Source organism: Sebastes fasciatus, chromosome 19 (assembly GCF_043250625.1).
Source record: "Sebastes fasciatus isolate fSebFas1 chromosome 19, fSebFas1.pri, whole genome shotgun sequence".
Lineage (NCBI taxonomy): Eukaryota > Metazoa > Chordata > Actinopteri > Perciformes > Sebastidae > Sebastes > Sebastes fasciatus.
In genome coordinates this window covers 19,716,741-19,733,881 of record NC_133813.1, presented here as the reverse complement: position 1 = coordinate 19,733,881, position 17,141 = coordinate 19,716,741, and the positions used below count along the sequence as shown (strand labels likewise).

Below are 17,141 nucleotides of genomic sequence, written 5' to 3'. Positions count from 1 at the left end.
ATAATCGATTAATCGGTTTGAGTATTTATTTATTTTTAAGAAAAAAAGTTGAAGTTCTCTGATTCCAGCTTCATAAATGTGAATATTTTCTGGTTTCTTTCCTCCTCTATGAATGTGAATTGAATGTCGTGGACAAAACAAGACATTTGAGGACGTCATCTTAGGCTTTGGGAAACACTGATTGACATTTTTCACCATTTTATAGACCAATTAACTAATCGATTAATCAAGAAAATAATAAACAGATTAATCGAGAATGAAAATAATCTTTAGTTGCAGTCCTAGTGGTGATACTACCGTGTTTTTCTGTAGTTTGTATAGTGTCCTGTAGTGTCATGCGAATGTTCATCAGTTTCAGTTCTCAGAGACCATTAAAAAAGATACTCACATGTAGAGATTCAGCACTTTCTCAGATTTATTTTCAGTTCGTCAAGCATAGATTATGTCAAAAAACAGTGACAACCACAGATCAGCACCGCTGTGAATGTTGCTACTAATCAAAACGATCAACACAGCGAGTTCAAATGACCCCGTCATCGGCCTCCGTTCACTCACCACCCTGTTCATCGTTACATTTCACAAACATTATACTTTGATAATTTCATGGATCAAAACAGATTCTGTGGACAGATAATCACTTCATAGTTTCACAGGCGGCATCGTAAAACTGTTTCTCTTTTAATCCCCTTTTTGTCAAAAATAAAATAAAATTAAAAAAATCATATTTACAGAAAAAAAGCAAACACTCATCACTCGTAAGACGCTACTTTTGTCAGAACAATTATAAATAAAAATTGAAAAAGGGGGAAGAAATGTGAATCCAAAAGGGTGGATGCGCCCCAAAAACAACTCTCACACACAAGTAGTTCAAAAGATATATAGATGTATATATATGTATGTATCCATATATATTCTGTATATATGCTTCTCTACAAAAAAGCAAGTTTACTCTTTCTATGAGTAAATACATTCTACTCTACAATCACTATAACGACAGTGTACATTCCCAACCAAAATGCTTCGATCGTTTTATCAGGAGGTGGACCATGACCAGGAAGTATGCAACGACATGCTTATTGCAATTGCAATATTGTGTGTATGTATGCGTGCATATGGGTGTGAAATAGCTTCCCCCATTAGCCTCCGGTTTATGTGCTTGCAAGGCGAACACACAAAAACACACATTTCCCCCCCCCACGACACACATGCACACACACCCAGAGAGAATGACGTGTTCAGCAGTTAGTCTGGTTCGCTTTGCCTCGGCAGTCGAAACGTGATCCCGGATCTATTTCTGCTGCCCTGCAGAGTTCAGGGGGCGACTCGCGGATTGGACTTTCCGGCTCTTTCTTTCTGCAGCTCTTCTCCTTCTGCTCCCAGACAAGTTTAGCACGACTCCCAGACTTAAAACACAACTCTCTGTGGTGATGCAAGAATGAGCAAGACACCGTTTTTCTTTATTTACACACTTTTCTTTTTACCTGATATTTCATAACGGTCTAGATTGGCGAATATCAGATCACATCTACCGTATTGGTTTCTCACTTCTGAGACTGCCGGGATGATCAGATTTGTGCAACAAAGGCTTTAAGAGTCTTTGGTGTCTGGATGAATCCCAGAACAAATCCGAAACCCATTTCCCAATAGCATCTCTGCATCATTCGCTTTCCTTGTTTTAACCTTTGACCTGGCAGGGGGGATGAAGAGGTGCCTTAGGGAAACTGGGCTCGACAGTCTTCAAAGTGAGTCCAAAAAAAAGCTGACGGTACCTGGCAGCCAAAGCACTCAGATCTAAATGCGCAAAGCTCCTGCATATGTTGCCAAAAAAAAGTTTTCTCCCCTCCCTCTTTTCTCCTGTCAGCAAAGCTCGAGTTGTTCACAGATAACCGCTCCAAAAAAGCAAAAGTAAAATCCTTTACATACAGTGCTACGGACAGCCCGTTATAAAGCACCGAGATAACAAATGGGGGCGGTGTGTTTTCTCAGCTATACATGGCTCAAATCCTAAAAGTACAAACAAGGCCTAACCACTTGTGTGATTCTCACTACATACAGTACAATCTTAAGTGTAATATACAGAGCGAAGAACGCCACGCTGTCTCGATGTGCTCGGCTGTTATTGTCGGTGAGTGCTTAGATATTTACATATATGATTACATGTGTGTCTATTTGCATACACGTGTGTGTGTGTGTGTGTGTCAGGTGGCCCTGAGAACGATGTGTGGGTGTATTGCTCGTGTGTGTTTTGTGCTTTTTAGATTGAAAGTTGTTGCGGAGAGGCGGTGTTTGGGAAAAGTGTGGATGCAGGAGGGTGTGTGTATGTTTACAATGGCTGCCACGTTTTCCTGTTTCATAGTGATCTCTTAAGAGACATTTCTGGGGAGCAGGAAGAACATCCATCAGAAAAGCTCACAGGACTCGAGTCCCCGCACAAACAAGCATTACTCTCTAGAAAAGTTATCCACGTGGACATAACTCTCCGAGCCTTCAGATACGGCTAATGTAGTAATGTTTTCTATTCTGCGACAGTTCATAGTGGAGTACGGCTGGTATTGTCATCAACAGTGTGGGAAACACAGCTGGAAACTATCTGACTGATGATTTCTGCATGTACTGAATAAAGCTTTTTTGTATGGATTGTGAACGGAGCAGCTTTAGTTTCACTCTCCTCCTTGTTTCTCACGCTTTCTCTACATCATCACCAAATATATCAAACTAGAAAGCAAGTCATCTCTGTCTGTCTGTTACACACATGTCTTGACAACCGTTCATCCAATCGACGTCACACTCGGTGGGTGTGTTGCTGGGGATGTGCAGTGTCGAATTTTGTGCAATTTGGACATGTTCGATATTAATGAAATAATGGATAGCCAACTGGAAGCAGAATGAAACCAAGGTGTATTTCACCAGTGTGTGTTTTTTCCCCATCCCTGGTGTAAGACTTGAACTTATAACACTAATAATGTTACTGCAAGCAAAATACCTCCGCTAATTAAATCCAAGCTCTACTTTATAACCACAGTGGTTATGTCAAAGCAAGCAACTGATGCGCCTATTTTGAAATTACCTCCTGTAAGTGTATTTCACAGATTTTTCTGATTGCGAATAACCCCGACCTGGGTGTGTTTTTCCCCCCGTGAACCAGAGTGTATTTCATCGGTGTCGGATTATGAGTAGCCGCGACATGGGTGTGTGACGCGACTATATCATGGCAGGTGTATTGCTCAGGACCCAAGGAAGCGCAGTGTTGAGTGTGAAGTTTTTTGGATGAGCGGTTCTCGAGAAAGCTGCAAGCAGCAACACCACAGGACAAGCATTCGGCCCATTCTGGACAGGCATGTTTTGAACAGGAACTGCACTAGTACTTTTAAAGAACAAGAAAATGTCTTTTTTTTCCCCTTCAGTAATCCCTATTAGACAACAAACAGCATGGATGCTTTTATTTATTTTTCTACTCAAACCACTAGGGGCTTTAAGGTAGCGGTAAAATGTTGTTTTTCCTCACATTTCATTGTAAAGCCTAACAAGAAACACACACGTGGGACCTCTGCCTAACTAGAAGACAACAACTCCCCAATCGCTACAATCCCACCAGACCGCCTGTGTGCCAGTTCTAGACCGACTGCGTTTCCCTGAGCTCTCGCTCCGCCACCCTTCCTCTGAACGCAGTCGTCCAGCCAACAGACCAAGAGGACAGGGTCAGTAGTCAGGGTGACTCCTCCTGCGTGTCTGCTCAGTCTGAGGGGAAATGAAAAGGTTGCTCACTGAGGTATGACTGTCTGCCTTATTAATGTGGGCCATCTGGACAGAGGGGACGGGGGCAGAGAGAGAGAGAGAGAGAGACGGAGGGGAAATTAGGATAAATTCTCAGCCGATAGAGAAGGTCTGTTTCCACACAGTAAAGCTCCAAGTTATTCACCTCCACGTGAATTCCAACACCAGAATGAAAAACTGCAAAGCAGCTCCTCTCCCGGAGGAGATGGGACGACGTGATTTGATGGTTCACGGGGAGCACAGTGGCTACCACATGGGGCATAGGAGTGGACTCCTGCTATAACACATAACAGCACACTGTGTGGATGTTTAAGTTGAGGAACCAGCTGCTCAAACACAAATGGCCGAGAGCTTACGTGCTTGACCTCAACGCTCCGACACACAACCGGAGGAAACAGGATATCCTCCAGTTTACCTAACAATCACAGCTTGATGGATTTTATTCCATCTTCAGTAAAACTGTCCAAATTCTTGTCGCTGTCAGCTCAGCGGCATCACAAACTCTAATTTGACTTATCGTCTCGAAAAAATTGGGCTTCGGGGGCCTGAGCGAGTCTCGTTCTCAGACGTCGTTTTTGTCGAATCAAAGCCGACACAAACACAGGAGATCAAACCGGCGCCCAGATCAAGGCGAGCGCGAGGATAATCAAAGCCTTTTGATGCACATGCTGTTCGATTCTGCCGCTGCCGACTGACACCTTGTCTCTATTAAAGGCTAAAAATAAATAAATAACGGATGAAGAGCTCTCAGACGCATGTAAGCACCGCAGAAATTTGCCGAAAGCCCACACAGCGCTGAGTGAGTACTATGTCTGTGACTGCTATCGGAACAGTGTTGTGACACCTGTTTGGTTCCAACAATACCCCCAAATTAGACTGTTATACATAAAGCACTTTAGAGTTAAATAGAATATCTCAGCGCTCAGTCTAATTACTACTATAGCAGCGTTAAACCCACAGCGTTAAGACTACACAGTCAACTACTAAGTGCAATATACATGTATTTTCAGACTAAAAATGATAACCAGCCAAATTCCATTTCCTCCATTCCCCAAATATCTCCGCAGCAGTTCAACATCCTTGTGACTAGCCAGTGCAGAATTGCCTTAAATTGCAGAAACACTAACTGATGCATGAGCCATGAGGAGGCTTCAAATCTGCAAAGAGACCCAACTTCTGTCTCAAAATACAAATACAGTGGAAACCGCTTATGGTGATCACAGTTACAGTGATCAACCGCTTATATATAGATCAAAAAGCTAGCGACAGAATCATTCCAATACAAATGCTGTTTAAATAATTCGCTTACAGTAATCAAGTAGTCCGTTTTCATGCGTGACAACATATGGAAAATAAAAATTAAAAACTACAGTAATTCTATTTTTTTTTTTAAACTTTACTCCCATGATACTTTGCCTCGCAGTAACCCGTCTGCTTTCCGGCTGGTTAACTGAAGCTGGTGCTGCGTGCACATTGAAATCACGACGGGAAAAAGAAAGTGAAATATACAAATGTCAATTAAATGGTAATCTGCATGAGAAATAAAGAAAAAAATGTTTATAATAATCATCCGCTTATAGTGATCAATTTAAAGACGTGATCACTATAAGAGGTTTCCACTGTACTTTTTTTTACCTCGAAAGCTAATTTTGCTTCCTCAAAAGTGTGCCGCGGTGGAATGTTCAGAATCACTGTTCCATTAAGAAAATATTTAGTCTTACACAGAGGTTTTGCAGGCTGTTTTCTTGCCACGGTGGCTGAAACTAGGCATGCACCAATCCAACTTTTTCTCTCTCAACTCCGATACCTCAACTCAGGTTATCTGCCGGAATCCTTTTAGAGAGGATTTATTATGCTTTTTTGTTTTTTTCCCCTTTCATTCTATATTTTGTTGTGCGTGTAAAAGGTCTGCAAAGTTACAAAGCCCACTCTTTACTCTCCCCCACAGAAACACTGCTCATGAACTGCCTGAAACGACTTGCATTAAGTCCCGCCTTTTCTTCTGTAACATGGTGATGTCACCAAGTAACACATTTTGCCTAGCGGCTAGTTTGGCACGCCTTCAAACAAAGCTAGATCGAGCGAGCTGGAGCAGAGTCTGAAGCATCTGGTTTGGTTAGCCAATCATAACAGTGGGCCAGCTGACCAATCAGAGCAAACTGAAATTTTCGGGGCGGCGGGGCAGGAGCTCAAACAGAACGTTTCAGACAGAGGGTGAAAAGAGGTGCTGCAGCACAGCCGATATGAGAAAAATAAACCTTTTTTTGAACATTAAAGTACGCAAACAAATTCTATTAGAAACCCCAAATACAAGTATGCACATGAAAATAAAAAAAGCATAATAGGTCCCCTTTAATGTACTGTAACATGAGGCCAGAGATTGCTGTGGTCGATACTGATCGGGCATGTTGGATCGGTGCATCCCTAGACGAAACTTCCTCAATCCACCTCAGCTCTAGCCAGGTTTCTTTTGCTCAAATTTTCTGGCATCAGTGACCTGCAAAGCTAGCCAAACATAAAACCTCATCCCTCCAGAGACCTACGGGTGACATCGCCAAACCACTGAAATGTGCATATTCCAATCAAAGTCATAAATCCAATTCAAAGCCCTGCTTTTGAAGATTTTTGCTGGGCTATACCTTTAATTAGTTAGCCAGTAGTTTGTGCTGTGTCTTTCCCATTGTGTAAGAACACTGTATCTGCCACCAGCAGCATCACGTCCGTACAGTAGAGGGTTGCCATAGGAGGGTGGAGGGAAGGGTGTGTGTGAATGTGTGTGTTTGCAGAAAGAAGGAGTGCGAGTGAGCTGTGCTTTTGGTTCCTAAGGCGAGCGGGACAGAGCTGACGATTGTACCGAGTGTTGATGGGTGAGTCCGCTAACGTGTTAATGGCAGATGGAGGAGCGCGTACATCAGAGTATACACATACTATACACATACAGTACTGTATTTGTAACAACTGTATTCCCTGCCAGCAGTGAGACTATAGAAAATGTGCTTTCTGACAGGAAAAAAGTGTGTGTGCGTGTGTGTGTGTGATTAGGTTATGAGTGTGTTCAGTAGTAGTGAGCACCTCTGGTCCGGGCCACGTAAACAAACCTCGGGCAGCAGAGAGCGTGCTCAGAAAGGCTCAGAAAGACATCAAAGATAGAGGAGGAAGGAGAGGAAGGAAGGAAAGAAGGAAGCATTATTATTCTAACAGCACAGGTTAATAGGAATACCAAAGATAATATTGCATCTCCTAGAACTAGCTTCAATTGCTCAGTGTATATAAAATTGGAAGAAAGCTATACTGTGATATTACAGTTACATCTCACTTTATAATTCTAAAATAATTTATACCAACAATAGTTATATTTTATAGAATATTTACATAAATACATCATCGTATAGTAATATTATTGTCAACACATCGTTATAGAAACATACACCATACATATATGTGTATATAGTCATGTTATAGCCACACGTACACACACATACAATGAATATACAATCAGAATGAGCTATTGCAATGCTGTGTTGGGTCAAACTCCGTCGGACATTCACATCTTCTCAAGTAAGTAAGCTCGAAGAGAGGAGTTCTGGTGTATTGCTATAAGAAAGAAGTTCAGCCCAGCCTTTGCACAGTCGCAGCTGAACGTTTCTCGTAAAATCAGAGTATTGCTTCGTGTAAAGTTTCTCTCCTCTGAAGTGATAATCTGGGCGGAGAGTAGAGAAAACACAGAGAGGAGCTATGAGCCTCTCGGTCAGTAGGTGAGATAGTTTCCGGACGCTGCTGTCGGGCTTTTTTTTTTTTCCCAGCGGACCTGATCAAACAGAAACAGTTTTGGTTCTGTGAGTCCGTCACCTGGATAGAAAGGCAGCCCGCTTAGACGGACAGAAAAAACAGGTGTCCTGCGTATACGGACAGGTAAGTGTGAAGAGAGTATCCAACAACCTGCTGCCTCTAGAAGTCAGAGAAGAGATCCTGGGGACCCAGGTGAATGATAAAAGGAGCGAGGGTCCGAGGCTGGTAGAAGGGATTGTCAATGAAAAGACCACCTGCAGTGAGATGAAGGACAGAGACAAAGAGAGCAGGAGAGATTACTATATCTATATATAGAGATCTATAAAACACAATGTTATGCTGCTATATATAAATCTTTATTCACTTCTGTGACAACAATATGGGTTAAACGAATGAATGCCTACACAGAGGCAGTTCCATAGGGACAAAGAAATCCAATAATGTTTGTTTTTTTTGGGACAAGGTTACTTCAAGTGTACTTGAACAGTAACTGGAAATGTTCCAGTAAAAAAAGAGTATTACCTGGGTGGCATTAATAACATTACATTATATGGGAATGTCCAGTAGATTAGGAATAGTTCGTCATTTTGGGAAAGAAAATAATTAGCTTTCTTACAGAGAGTTAAAATAGAAGATAATATTATTAGGGCTGTCAGTCGATTAAAATATTTAATCACGAATAATCGCAGGATTGTCCATGATTAATCGTGATTAATTGTGATTAATTGCAAATTAATTGCAGATTTTTTTTTATCTATAAAAGGATATTTATCAAGTATTTAATACTTGTCTCAACATGGAGGTGGGCAAATATGCTTGCTCTTTGCAAATGTATGTTTATTATTGGAAATCAATTAACAACACAAAACAATAACAGATATTGTCCAGAAACCCTCACAGGTACTGGGTTTAGCATAAAACAATATGCTCAAATCATAACATGGCAAACTGCAGCCCAACAGGCAACAACAGCTGTCAGTGTGCTGACTTGACTATGATAAAGTTGTCATGTCTGTAAAGGGGAGACTCGTGGGTAACCATAGAACCCATTTTCATTCACATATCTTGAGGTCAGAGGTTAAGGGACCCCTTTGAAAATGGCCATGACAGTTTTTCCTTGCGAAATGTTGTGCACGTTTGGAGCATTATTCAACCTCCTTCGCGACAAGCTAGTATGTCATACTGTAATTGTTACAAATGGATTCCTTTTTCTGGTTTCATATGATATAAATACCTTCACTGTAGCTTTAAAACCCCCCGCTACAACCTCCGAAAGATCAAATGCGTTAAAGAAATTAGTGCCGTTAAAATGAATTTGCGTTAACGCGTTATTATCGCATTAACTTTGACAGCCCTAAATATTATCATCCTGATTTTCCAAATTATAATTTTTGGTATTTTGTTCTATTCTGTACATGTGACATGTATTACATGTCTGTCCGTCCTGGAAGAGGGATGCCTTCTCTGTTGGTTCCCAGTTAAAGTATTTCCTTATCTGAATGGAGGGTCAAAGGATAGAGGGTGTCGTAATGCTGTACAGATTGTAAAGCCCCTTGAGGTATATTTGTGATTTATGGTATTGGGCTATATAAATAAAATACTTGGGGCAGCAACTCATATACACAGAACATGCCAGAGAGATTATATATCTAATCTGTTTTGGGAACACGATCCACCAGGAGGATCTAGAAAAGGTCCCTGGGGGGGCCAGCTGTCACCGCGACCTGGTACCAGATAAGCAGCGGAAAATGGATGGATAAATTCAAATCAACTTTACATGATTGATACCGGACCAGTCTTATATCTGTCATTAAATATGAAGCCATGAGACGGTGAGCTCAGCTTAAAATAAAGACCAAAAGCAGGGGGAAGCAGCCAGGCTCTGTCAGGCTAACTGTTTGCCCCCGTTTCCAGTCTTTATTCTAAGCTACGCTAACTGGATGCTGGCTGTAGCTTCATATTTGAGTGAGTGGTATCAATCTTCTCATCTAACTCTTGGCGAGAAATCAAAGAACCAAATTTCCCAAAACTTCCGAATTCCTTTAATAATTCACAGCTATTCCAGTCATGAACATCCAGTAGGAGCTGAGTGAAAAACCTTATTACAAATATTAAATCAAAGATGTAGAGACTGAAAATGAGATCCAACACCGGTAAGACAGTTCTCCCTTTGGGCTTCAGCTCTTTGTGCACTGAAAGGAATTCAACCTTGAACAGAATAGAAGAATAACAGAAATATACACAGAGTTGGAAATCAATCTTCAATCATTTCAGATTGAAATAAAGCTCCGGTGATGTCAGACAAATATCATTTGAAAGGTTTTAAAAGAACACAATGGAGCTCAACCAACCATTGGATAAGATACTGGGTCCTCTCATCCAATGGCTGCGCCTCATAGCTGTAACCATGGAGACGTCGTCAGGGGGGTTATCTCTCGCTGGTAGGATGACCGAGACGTGGTGAAGGGCCAGCGTGTCTAGCATGTTGGGAGCATTTTTCTTTTTTGTAAAGTTTTTAGCCAAGTTCCTCTTCTATTTTTATTTGTCTTACCTGTGACATTAGATCATTTTTTAAATCTTTAAATCTTTATTTGAAACACAGACTCAGTCTAGAGGGATACTTTTGAGCTCAAGTTGCAGCGGCTCAGTTGGTGCTGATTTTGATTTGACAACGGTTGAGCAAAAAACATGCAAAAGCAACAAAATACAGCAATGATACTGAAATAATGAAACAACAACATAGAACACACCGACAGTGAGGTTTGAATTCATGCAGGTCCCTTATTGCTGCTTTTGATTGTAATGTTTGTGGTCGATGTGCAGTGTTAACGGCTCTGTGACGTCTGATAAGACAAATATAGGGATATACAGATGCAGTATTAGTCTTTATTTAATTTTTTTATGTGCTTAGCTCTAACATTGCTGCTGCAAAAAGGCTGTAGTCGGTTTATGTGACAACCTATAAAAGGCGTTGCATATATGCTGTAGGTGATACCGCTGATAGCTGTGGGAAATCCGCCAAATATTAATCCGCGTAATGGGATCGTGCAGCTGAATGCAAGATGCAGGATCTGATGGGAGCTTTCTGAATTCATCCGTTGTCTTCTTGCCTTTCTCTCTGAATATCGATAAGCTGAGGGTCAAAGGGATGTAACGAGACGCCCTGAGGTACGTGGAAAGATGGAAATTTAATCTGCGTCCTAGTATGAGGGTGGAATATTAAAGCTTGATGTAAGTTAAGGTCACAGTATTATGCGCAGAGAAATCCTTTCACATGTGAACAGACATAACTGTTCTAAAGAGTCACAATCCAGTGTTCAGCTTTTATAGGAGATAAACTTTATTCATTTTTCAACATTCTTATTTATTTACTCCTATACATCCTTCACACGGCTCATTATTATTTCCTTTTTACAGAGAGTGTGTGTGCGTTGTGTGTATCATATTGCAAAAGGCTCTCCTCTTCCTATCAAAGAACAAACAATAACAAAAGGCTGATATATATATAATTTAGACTCAAAGAACGAGGTCACAATTCACAGTACAAATCCTTCAAGTTTTTGTTTATCTCTTAAGAACTTTAACCTGCAGTATTTTTTCATATTCATAAAAGTTTCTGGAAACAGTAAGAAAACAAAAAAGCCCCCCCCAAAAAATCGCTTTTATAAATCTTCAGCTCAAGTCCTTAATCCTCTCCCCGTCATTGATATTGTAGAAAAAAAAGTTTCCCTTCTAAAAAAACCCGAATTGTACGGTTTGGAAAAAGCGTTTGGTATGTATGAAAAAGCGTTTGGTGTGTGTGTGTGTGTGTGTGTGTGTGTGTGTGTGTGTGTGTGTGTGTGTGTGTGTGTGTGTGTGTCTCCTGTGCTAAAAGAAGTGGTAGTGGGGGACGGAGTAGGTGGGCATTTTCATGACAGGCAACAGAAGCATTCTCTTGGGCAAACCTAGAGGGGAGACATGAGAAGAGCACAGCTCTGCATGAGTCCAGGGCAACAAAATAAACCATGTGTTTCTATTCCCGCTACACACTACGCTACGCTACATTTAGGTCCAACAAACAGCCCTCGCACTACGCAAACAGGGCTCCCAAAGGGGGAAGTGTGTGAGAACAGGCAGGATTGTGTGTCCTTCATCGGTGGTTAGAGGAACCGAGAAGGGCAGAGAGACGGCGTTAAAAAGAGAAGAAAACAAATGGCCAAAGTTAAAGATTTGGTTTATTACAACTTGGTCTTATTTCTGTAGTTTTAGCAATCTTTTCCATTGGTTAGGAAAACACTGAACTCTTCAAGTTAAAGCTGGGGTAGGCAGGTTGGAGCAAATATGATTTAAAAAAAATATTTTTATGTGACGGTCACTATATCCTGACAGTAGTACATGAGACAAAAAAAAAAATCATGTGCCTCTGTGTCCTCTGGTGTTCCTAACGGCATCTGCAAGATTTCACAGACCGGAGGAAAACAACCAATCAAAGCCGAGCTGGAGCCTGCTGTCTCCAATGATGCCAAACATATTCTGCCTACTGCAGGTTTTAATTGCGGAGTAGCGCATGTCAACTTTGAAACATCTGCCTTTGTTTTTTCTTTCAAATAAGTTTGGCATATCTGGGGTTTGGTTCTCTTTAATTATGTCACATTGCCAGATCTCTGCCAGATCTAAACCTGGGGAGTACAATGTTGTTATTACTGATAGGAATGATGGACAAAAATACTACTAATTTAGGACCCAAGTTGTAATAAAGCGGAATGATCCTTTAAAGGAGACGGTTGAGCAGAAGAAGTTGTTGTTGTTGTTACTTTCCTGTAATGTAGGAAGTGGTCCTTCTAGAAGAGCTATGGAATAATATGTTCTATAATGTTCTTTGTTTTACAGTATGATCTAATGTTGTGTGCTATATAATCTAATGTTCTAAGTGTTTGCCAACAAGAAAGCCCAAAGCAGCAACGGGTACCAGTGCACATTGAAAAAGCAGGAAACAGGATGAAAGCTTTGTTTCCAAAATATAAAAGACTAGTTCCCAGTGTTTTCATGTGCCTTTTTTCTCCCTTCTGATTGAAATGTAAGACCCAGTGGGTCCAACCCAAAGACAGTTTCACAAGCGTGTCGGAGAACTACGGTGGACTTCAGGAAACTTAAAAACGTGAAAGGCTCTCTCCAGAGCCAGTGTTTGGTTTGTCCGTTCTGAGCTACTGTAGAAACATGGCGGAGGACCCGCTCCCTATGAAGGGCTCATTCTAAGATAACGAAACGATTCTTAGTTTCAGGTGATTATACACTAATGGAAATGTAGTTATGAATATTATATTCAATTTCTGCTAATAGATCCTCCGAAACACTGTTCCGTTCATTTATTCAATGTAAAAAAAAATCAATCTCTCATTCTTATTCTTCCACTAAGCTGCAGCTCTGCATTATAAGTCAAGTGTACACAGAAAACATTAGATTTTCACCTTAACTCGCCTTAACAGCAGGTGTATCTAATATTTTGTATATATTTGTGTTTTCCCTCAAATTTGCCATATAAAGTCTCTGATCACACAGTTGGAAACCACTGAGTGAGAAGCCAAGCATAACAGAGAGCAGGACAGAAAGGTCTCCACACACATGCTGTGCTGACACAAATTGGGAGGATGAAACATTTCATTCCAGTACCTAATTCTGGGTATAATTCTGTTTTTCATGTCTATCTTTTCTAACATAGTGAACTTGTATAACACAAATTGAACTTCCTACCTACTTGTGGGAGGTTAGAACTCAGGTTAAAGCTCAAGCAGAATGATCACCCACGAGGATACGTGACATTACTCTGATACGGGGGCAGAGATGCACACAACGATTTATGCTCCATCACCCCCACAGAAGATGCATTTAAGCGTCTGTTTTTTGAAGCAGCCTACTGAATGCCTTCTCAACTATTTTGGATGTCATGGCCTTTAACAAACTTGTAAATTTGAAGGAATAACATAATAAAAGATGAAAGCAGAAACTATTTCTGTAAGCGCCGCGCCCGTTCACAAGAACATGTGAAAAGTGTGCGGATGTCAGTGACCGAAACGAAACACCCCAAACGACCGCAGAGCTCCAGCTCCATCATAAACAGAAAAACTAAGGCGCGCTTCATATTCAGGGCTGATGGGGTCTCAGGGGGGTACTAGACGTCCGCCTGGGGCCCCAGATCAGTTTCTCCTAGCACATAAGACCCATTCAAGCTCAAAGCTCTAGGATGGACAGAGAGGCCTCCCAATGCTACACAAGGCCGAGTCTGTCGAGGTAAATATGACTGTGTGTGACAGAGGGGACGCATGTGTGAGTGAATTTTGCACCAATACTTATGCTGTTAAAGGTCAAGGACTAGTATAGATTCTAGCCTATGCATGTGTGAGAGAGAGCCCGGCGGCCACTTTCAGCAGCGAGGAAATGGAAACCCCTTAGCAGGAGTAACATGACAGGAGTAGCGCTGCCACCCTGTCTTAAATAACAGCGGGTAAAGTGAGGAACTCACACTATGCGTTCTGCTAATCTCAACAGAAATGAAGATGACGGCAGCAAAGGCAGCATGTCAGGGTTGTTGTAAATCCAGGAAAAGCTTGTATAGTTAGTAAGAGGTGGCTGTTTTATCGTTCTACTCTTTTCTGTTTTCATTCAAGAAGTGCAGGTGTGTGTGTCATTGTGATTTTATGATCAGTTTCTTGGAGCTTGAGACTGACAGCAGCTCTTTACTGACAGAGTAGTGATCCAACCATAAGAGATGAGGAAGTGAGTGGCAACAAGCAGATTAACAAACAAGTGGCGGGCGGACAATAAGCCAAAGTACAGAGAGATTTGCTTGCAACAAAGAGGTATAAGATTTGTTTAATCATGACTAAAAGTCAGCGCCAAACCCTAAAACTTAGATTAGAATGGGATCAAGTTTATTTTGAGAAAAGGGGAGGAAATTGAAGTGAAAGGGAGAATTAATTTACCCACTAGTGGTTAGCAGTTATGGTATGTTGTGTTAGAAGGGAACTGTTTGATTAAGAGAGGCGAGAAGGTGGAAGAAGGTTATAGAAGGAGGGCGAAAGGAGTTGACAGGGAAAACAAACAAGAAGCACGTACCGTATGCAGGAGCAGCTGCTGCAGCAGGGCTGTAGCCATACGGTGTCCCAAAGCCTGTTGGGGAAGAGGTTACATGCTCTTATTCCATTGCACACGTGTTTAATTGCAAGCTGTATTTTTTCCAACATTTTAAGTTTTAAGTTTAGATGACATTTGGACATCCTGCACACTAGCAGACAGTCATGGGTTCAGGTTAAGAGATCTAAGTGGAAGCTACTGTACACTCCTTCCTAACAAGATCAACGTACTGTACGTTCTCACACAACAGGGTCATATATAAGGGGAGGTTTAGCACAAACTGAAAATCAATCAAATTCTGATTAAAAATCTAAATGAAGGGCCAAGAATACGTTCACGTTCAATAAAACCTGACGTGAAGATGGGCAACATTTTTTACATGATATAGTATTATGGTACAATGCATCAAAATATCAGCTGTACAAATAACTGCATTATTTCTAGAAAAAACAAGTATTTATATATGTATATAAAAGATATTTTATTTTGTGATTTTGATCTGATTGTATAAAAAATGTCATCTTATTTTACTTAATGCATATGGTGGTGGGATCTTCATACATGTCTTTATACTATGACAGTTAATATGTCATATCGCCTTGCTTGTTTACAGTATCGCAATATATTGAATGTATCATACGTATTGTATCGGCAGATTCTTGCCAATACACAGCCCTAATTATTTCATAGGCTGATAAAATGGCCCTTGAAATATACCAAAAATAAACCACCAACCCACAAATATAAAAAAACATAATCATTTTTTTTTTTTTTAAATATCAAAAACTGTGTATTGCCTCAGTAAAAAACACCAAAACCACAAACAACTATCCTCTCACTAACCTGGCGTGACGAATCCAGGTGCGGCTGCACTGACGAAGGCTCCTCTCGCGAGGGCTGCTCTTCCTCTTCCTCTGGCTACTTGAGCTGCTACTGCTGAGGCTGCTGCTGCCGCGGCCAGGGCTCCTTTAGTCTGAACACAGACCCACTATATGTAAGTGTGTTTCAAACATCCATGATATAAAAGATAGACACAGTGTTTAGATACATAGATATACATACATGTCTGCATAAATATGGTGCACAGAAATAAGGCATAAAACACACACACACAAATGTGTTGGCACACAGGCTCATTGACTAAATAAGTGTGAGATCTGATAACTGTCAAGTATTGATCTGATTAAACACTTGTTAAACGCAGTGCCATTGATTACTGATGGATGGACAAATAGTCCCACAGCTCTACAGAGATGATTAGGGATCACAAAAGACATTTAAACTTCATCCTCTTTAAAGCTGCACTGACAGTTCAGCTCTCAAGGAAGAGAGTAACAGATTGCTTTGATTATATGTTTCATTCTGTGTGTGTAAACGCCACAGACTGAAGCAGTGCCCTCTGTTCCTGGTATGTACAGTACAGTATGTGTGTGTATCTCCTCACCTGAGGCAATATCTTCTTTTTCTTGTTTGCAGCTGCGTTGGGACCAGAGAAGAGTTTCTCCAGAGCTGCCAAAGCAGCGCTGGCCTTTGCTACTTTTTTGTTGGGACCTGCCCCACGAAACTTCTGCCCATCGACCTCCACCTTACATGCACAAACACACACACACACAGAATGTAAATTATTAATCAAAACATGCTTTATGATTAGAGTCAGACAGAAGGAACACTCTGTATTTTGGGCATCTGGTGAAAAGTCAATTTTTCCACAATGAATTTTCTATTCTAATTAGCATTTCTATTAGCGGTTTCATATTTTATGTTACAGCTCTGTCAAAACTAACAATCACACAATAGCTTTGGCAAAACCCATGCGTTTATCAGTCATCAGTAACTCAGCGAGCGAGTCTGGCTGAACAGGACGGCTTGTTTAGCGATGCCCTGCTGTCAAGCGGGCTTGCTAATCAATCAGCAGAGCGATGGAGCAGCCATGCATGTCGGAAAACAACACACCCCACAGAGAACAGGCCTGCTCCAGGAACCAAGTTGACTGATTGACGCTACTGGTTATCAGCCTGTTAGTGAGTGTCTGTGTGTGGCTTAGCCTCTGTATGCGTCTCCCCCTGGCTAAAGTGTACTTATTCTAGATTTTTTTTTTTATTACCACATGGCTCCACACTTTTTCTTTTTACATGTGTACATATTTTATAATCTTTTCCCAGAGTCAGTCCGTGTGTGTGTGTGCATGAAGCCCTCACCTCCATAACAAAGCGTTTGTCGTGGCTGCCTCCGCTTTCAGAGATGAGTTCATATTTGAGGCCTCGTCTCTTTTCGTTTAGCTCCATGACAGGGTTCTTCCCACTCGCCGTCAGTATGGGGCCCTGAGTTCGCACCTGGGGAGTGAAAAGATTATTAAAGTAATTTAATTTAAGAGCATTTTAAAAAACCTGGGTGACAAAGCGTGATGTGGAGGAGCAAGGGCATGACTGAAGCAGGGTGAAGATTTAACAAAATTTGGACACCCTTTT

General features: G+C 41.2%; 1 protein-coding gene across 6 annotated transcripts in view; it reads right to left on the bottom strand.

Annotated features, from left to right (window-relative positions):
- Positions 1–24: 24 nt before the first annotated feature.
- The window catches only part of strbp (spermatid perinuclear RNA binding protein), a 99,828-nt gene continuing 82,711 nt past the window's right edge, over positions 25–17,141 (bottom strand). For 3 of the 6 annotated variants that reach the window (XM_074617235.1, XM_074617236.1, XM_074617233.1), the window contains 5 exons: positions 16,872–17,006; positions 16,118–16,258; positions 15,517–15,661; positions 14,656–14,709; positions 25–7,817 (listed from right to left, as the gene is read on the bottom strand). In XM_074617235.1, the coding sequence (XP_074473336.1) occupies positions 7,723–7,817; positions 14,656–14,709; positions 15,517–15,661; positions 16,118–16,258; positions 16,872–17,006 (570 nt within the window). In that variant the 3' untranslated portion in view covers positions 25–7,722. Of the gene's footprint in view, positions 7,818–10,885; positions 11,375–11,422; positions 11,508–14,655; positions 14,710–15,516; positions 15,662–16,117; positions 16,259–16,871; positions 17,007–17,141 lie in introns of those variants that run through there. The other 3 variants (XM_074617238.1, XM_074617239.1, XM_074617237.1) reach the window with 3 other exon arrangements.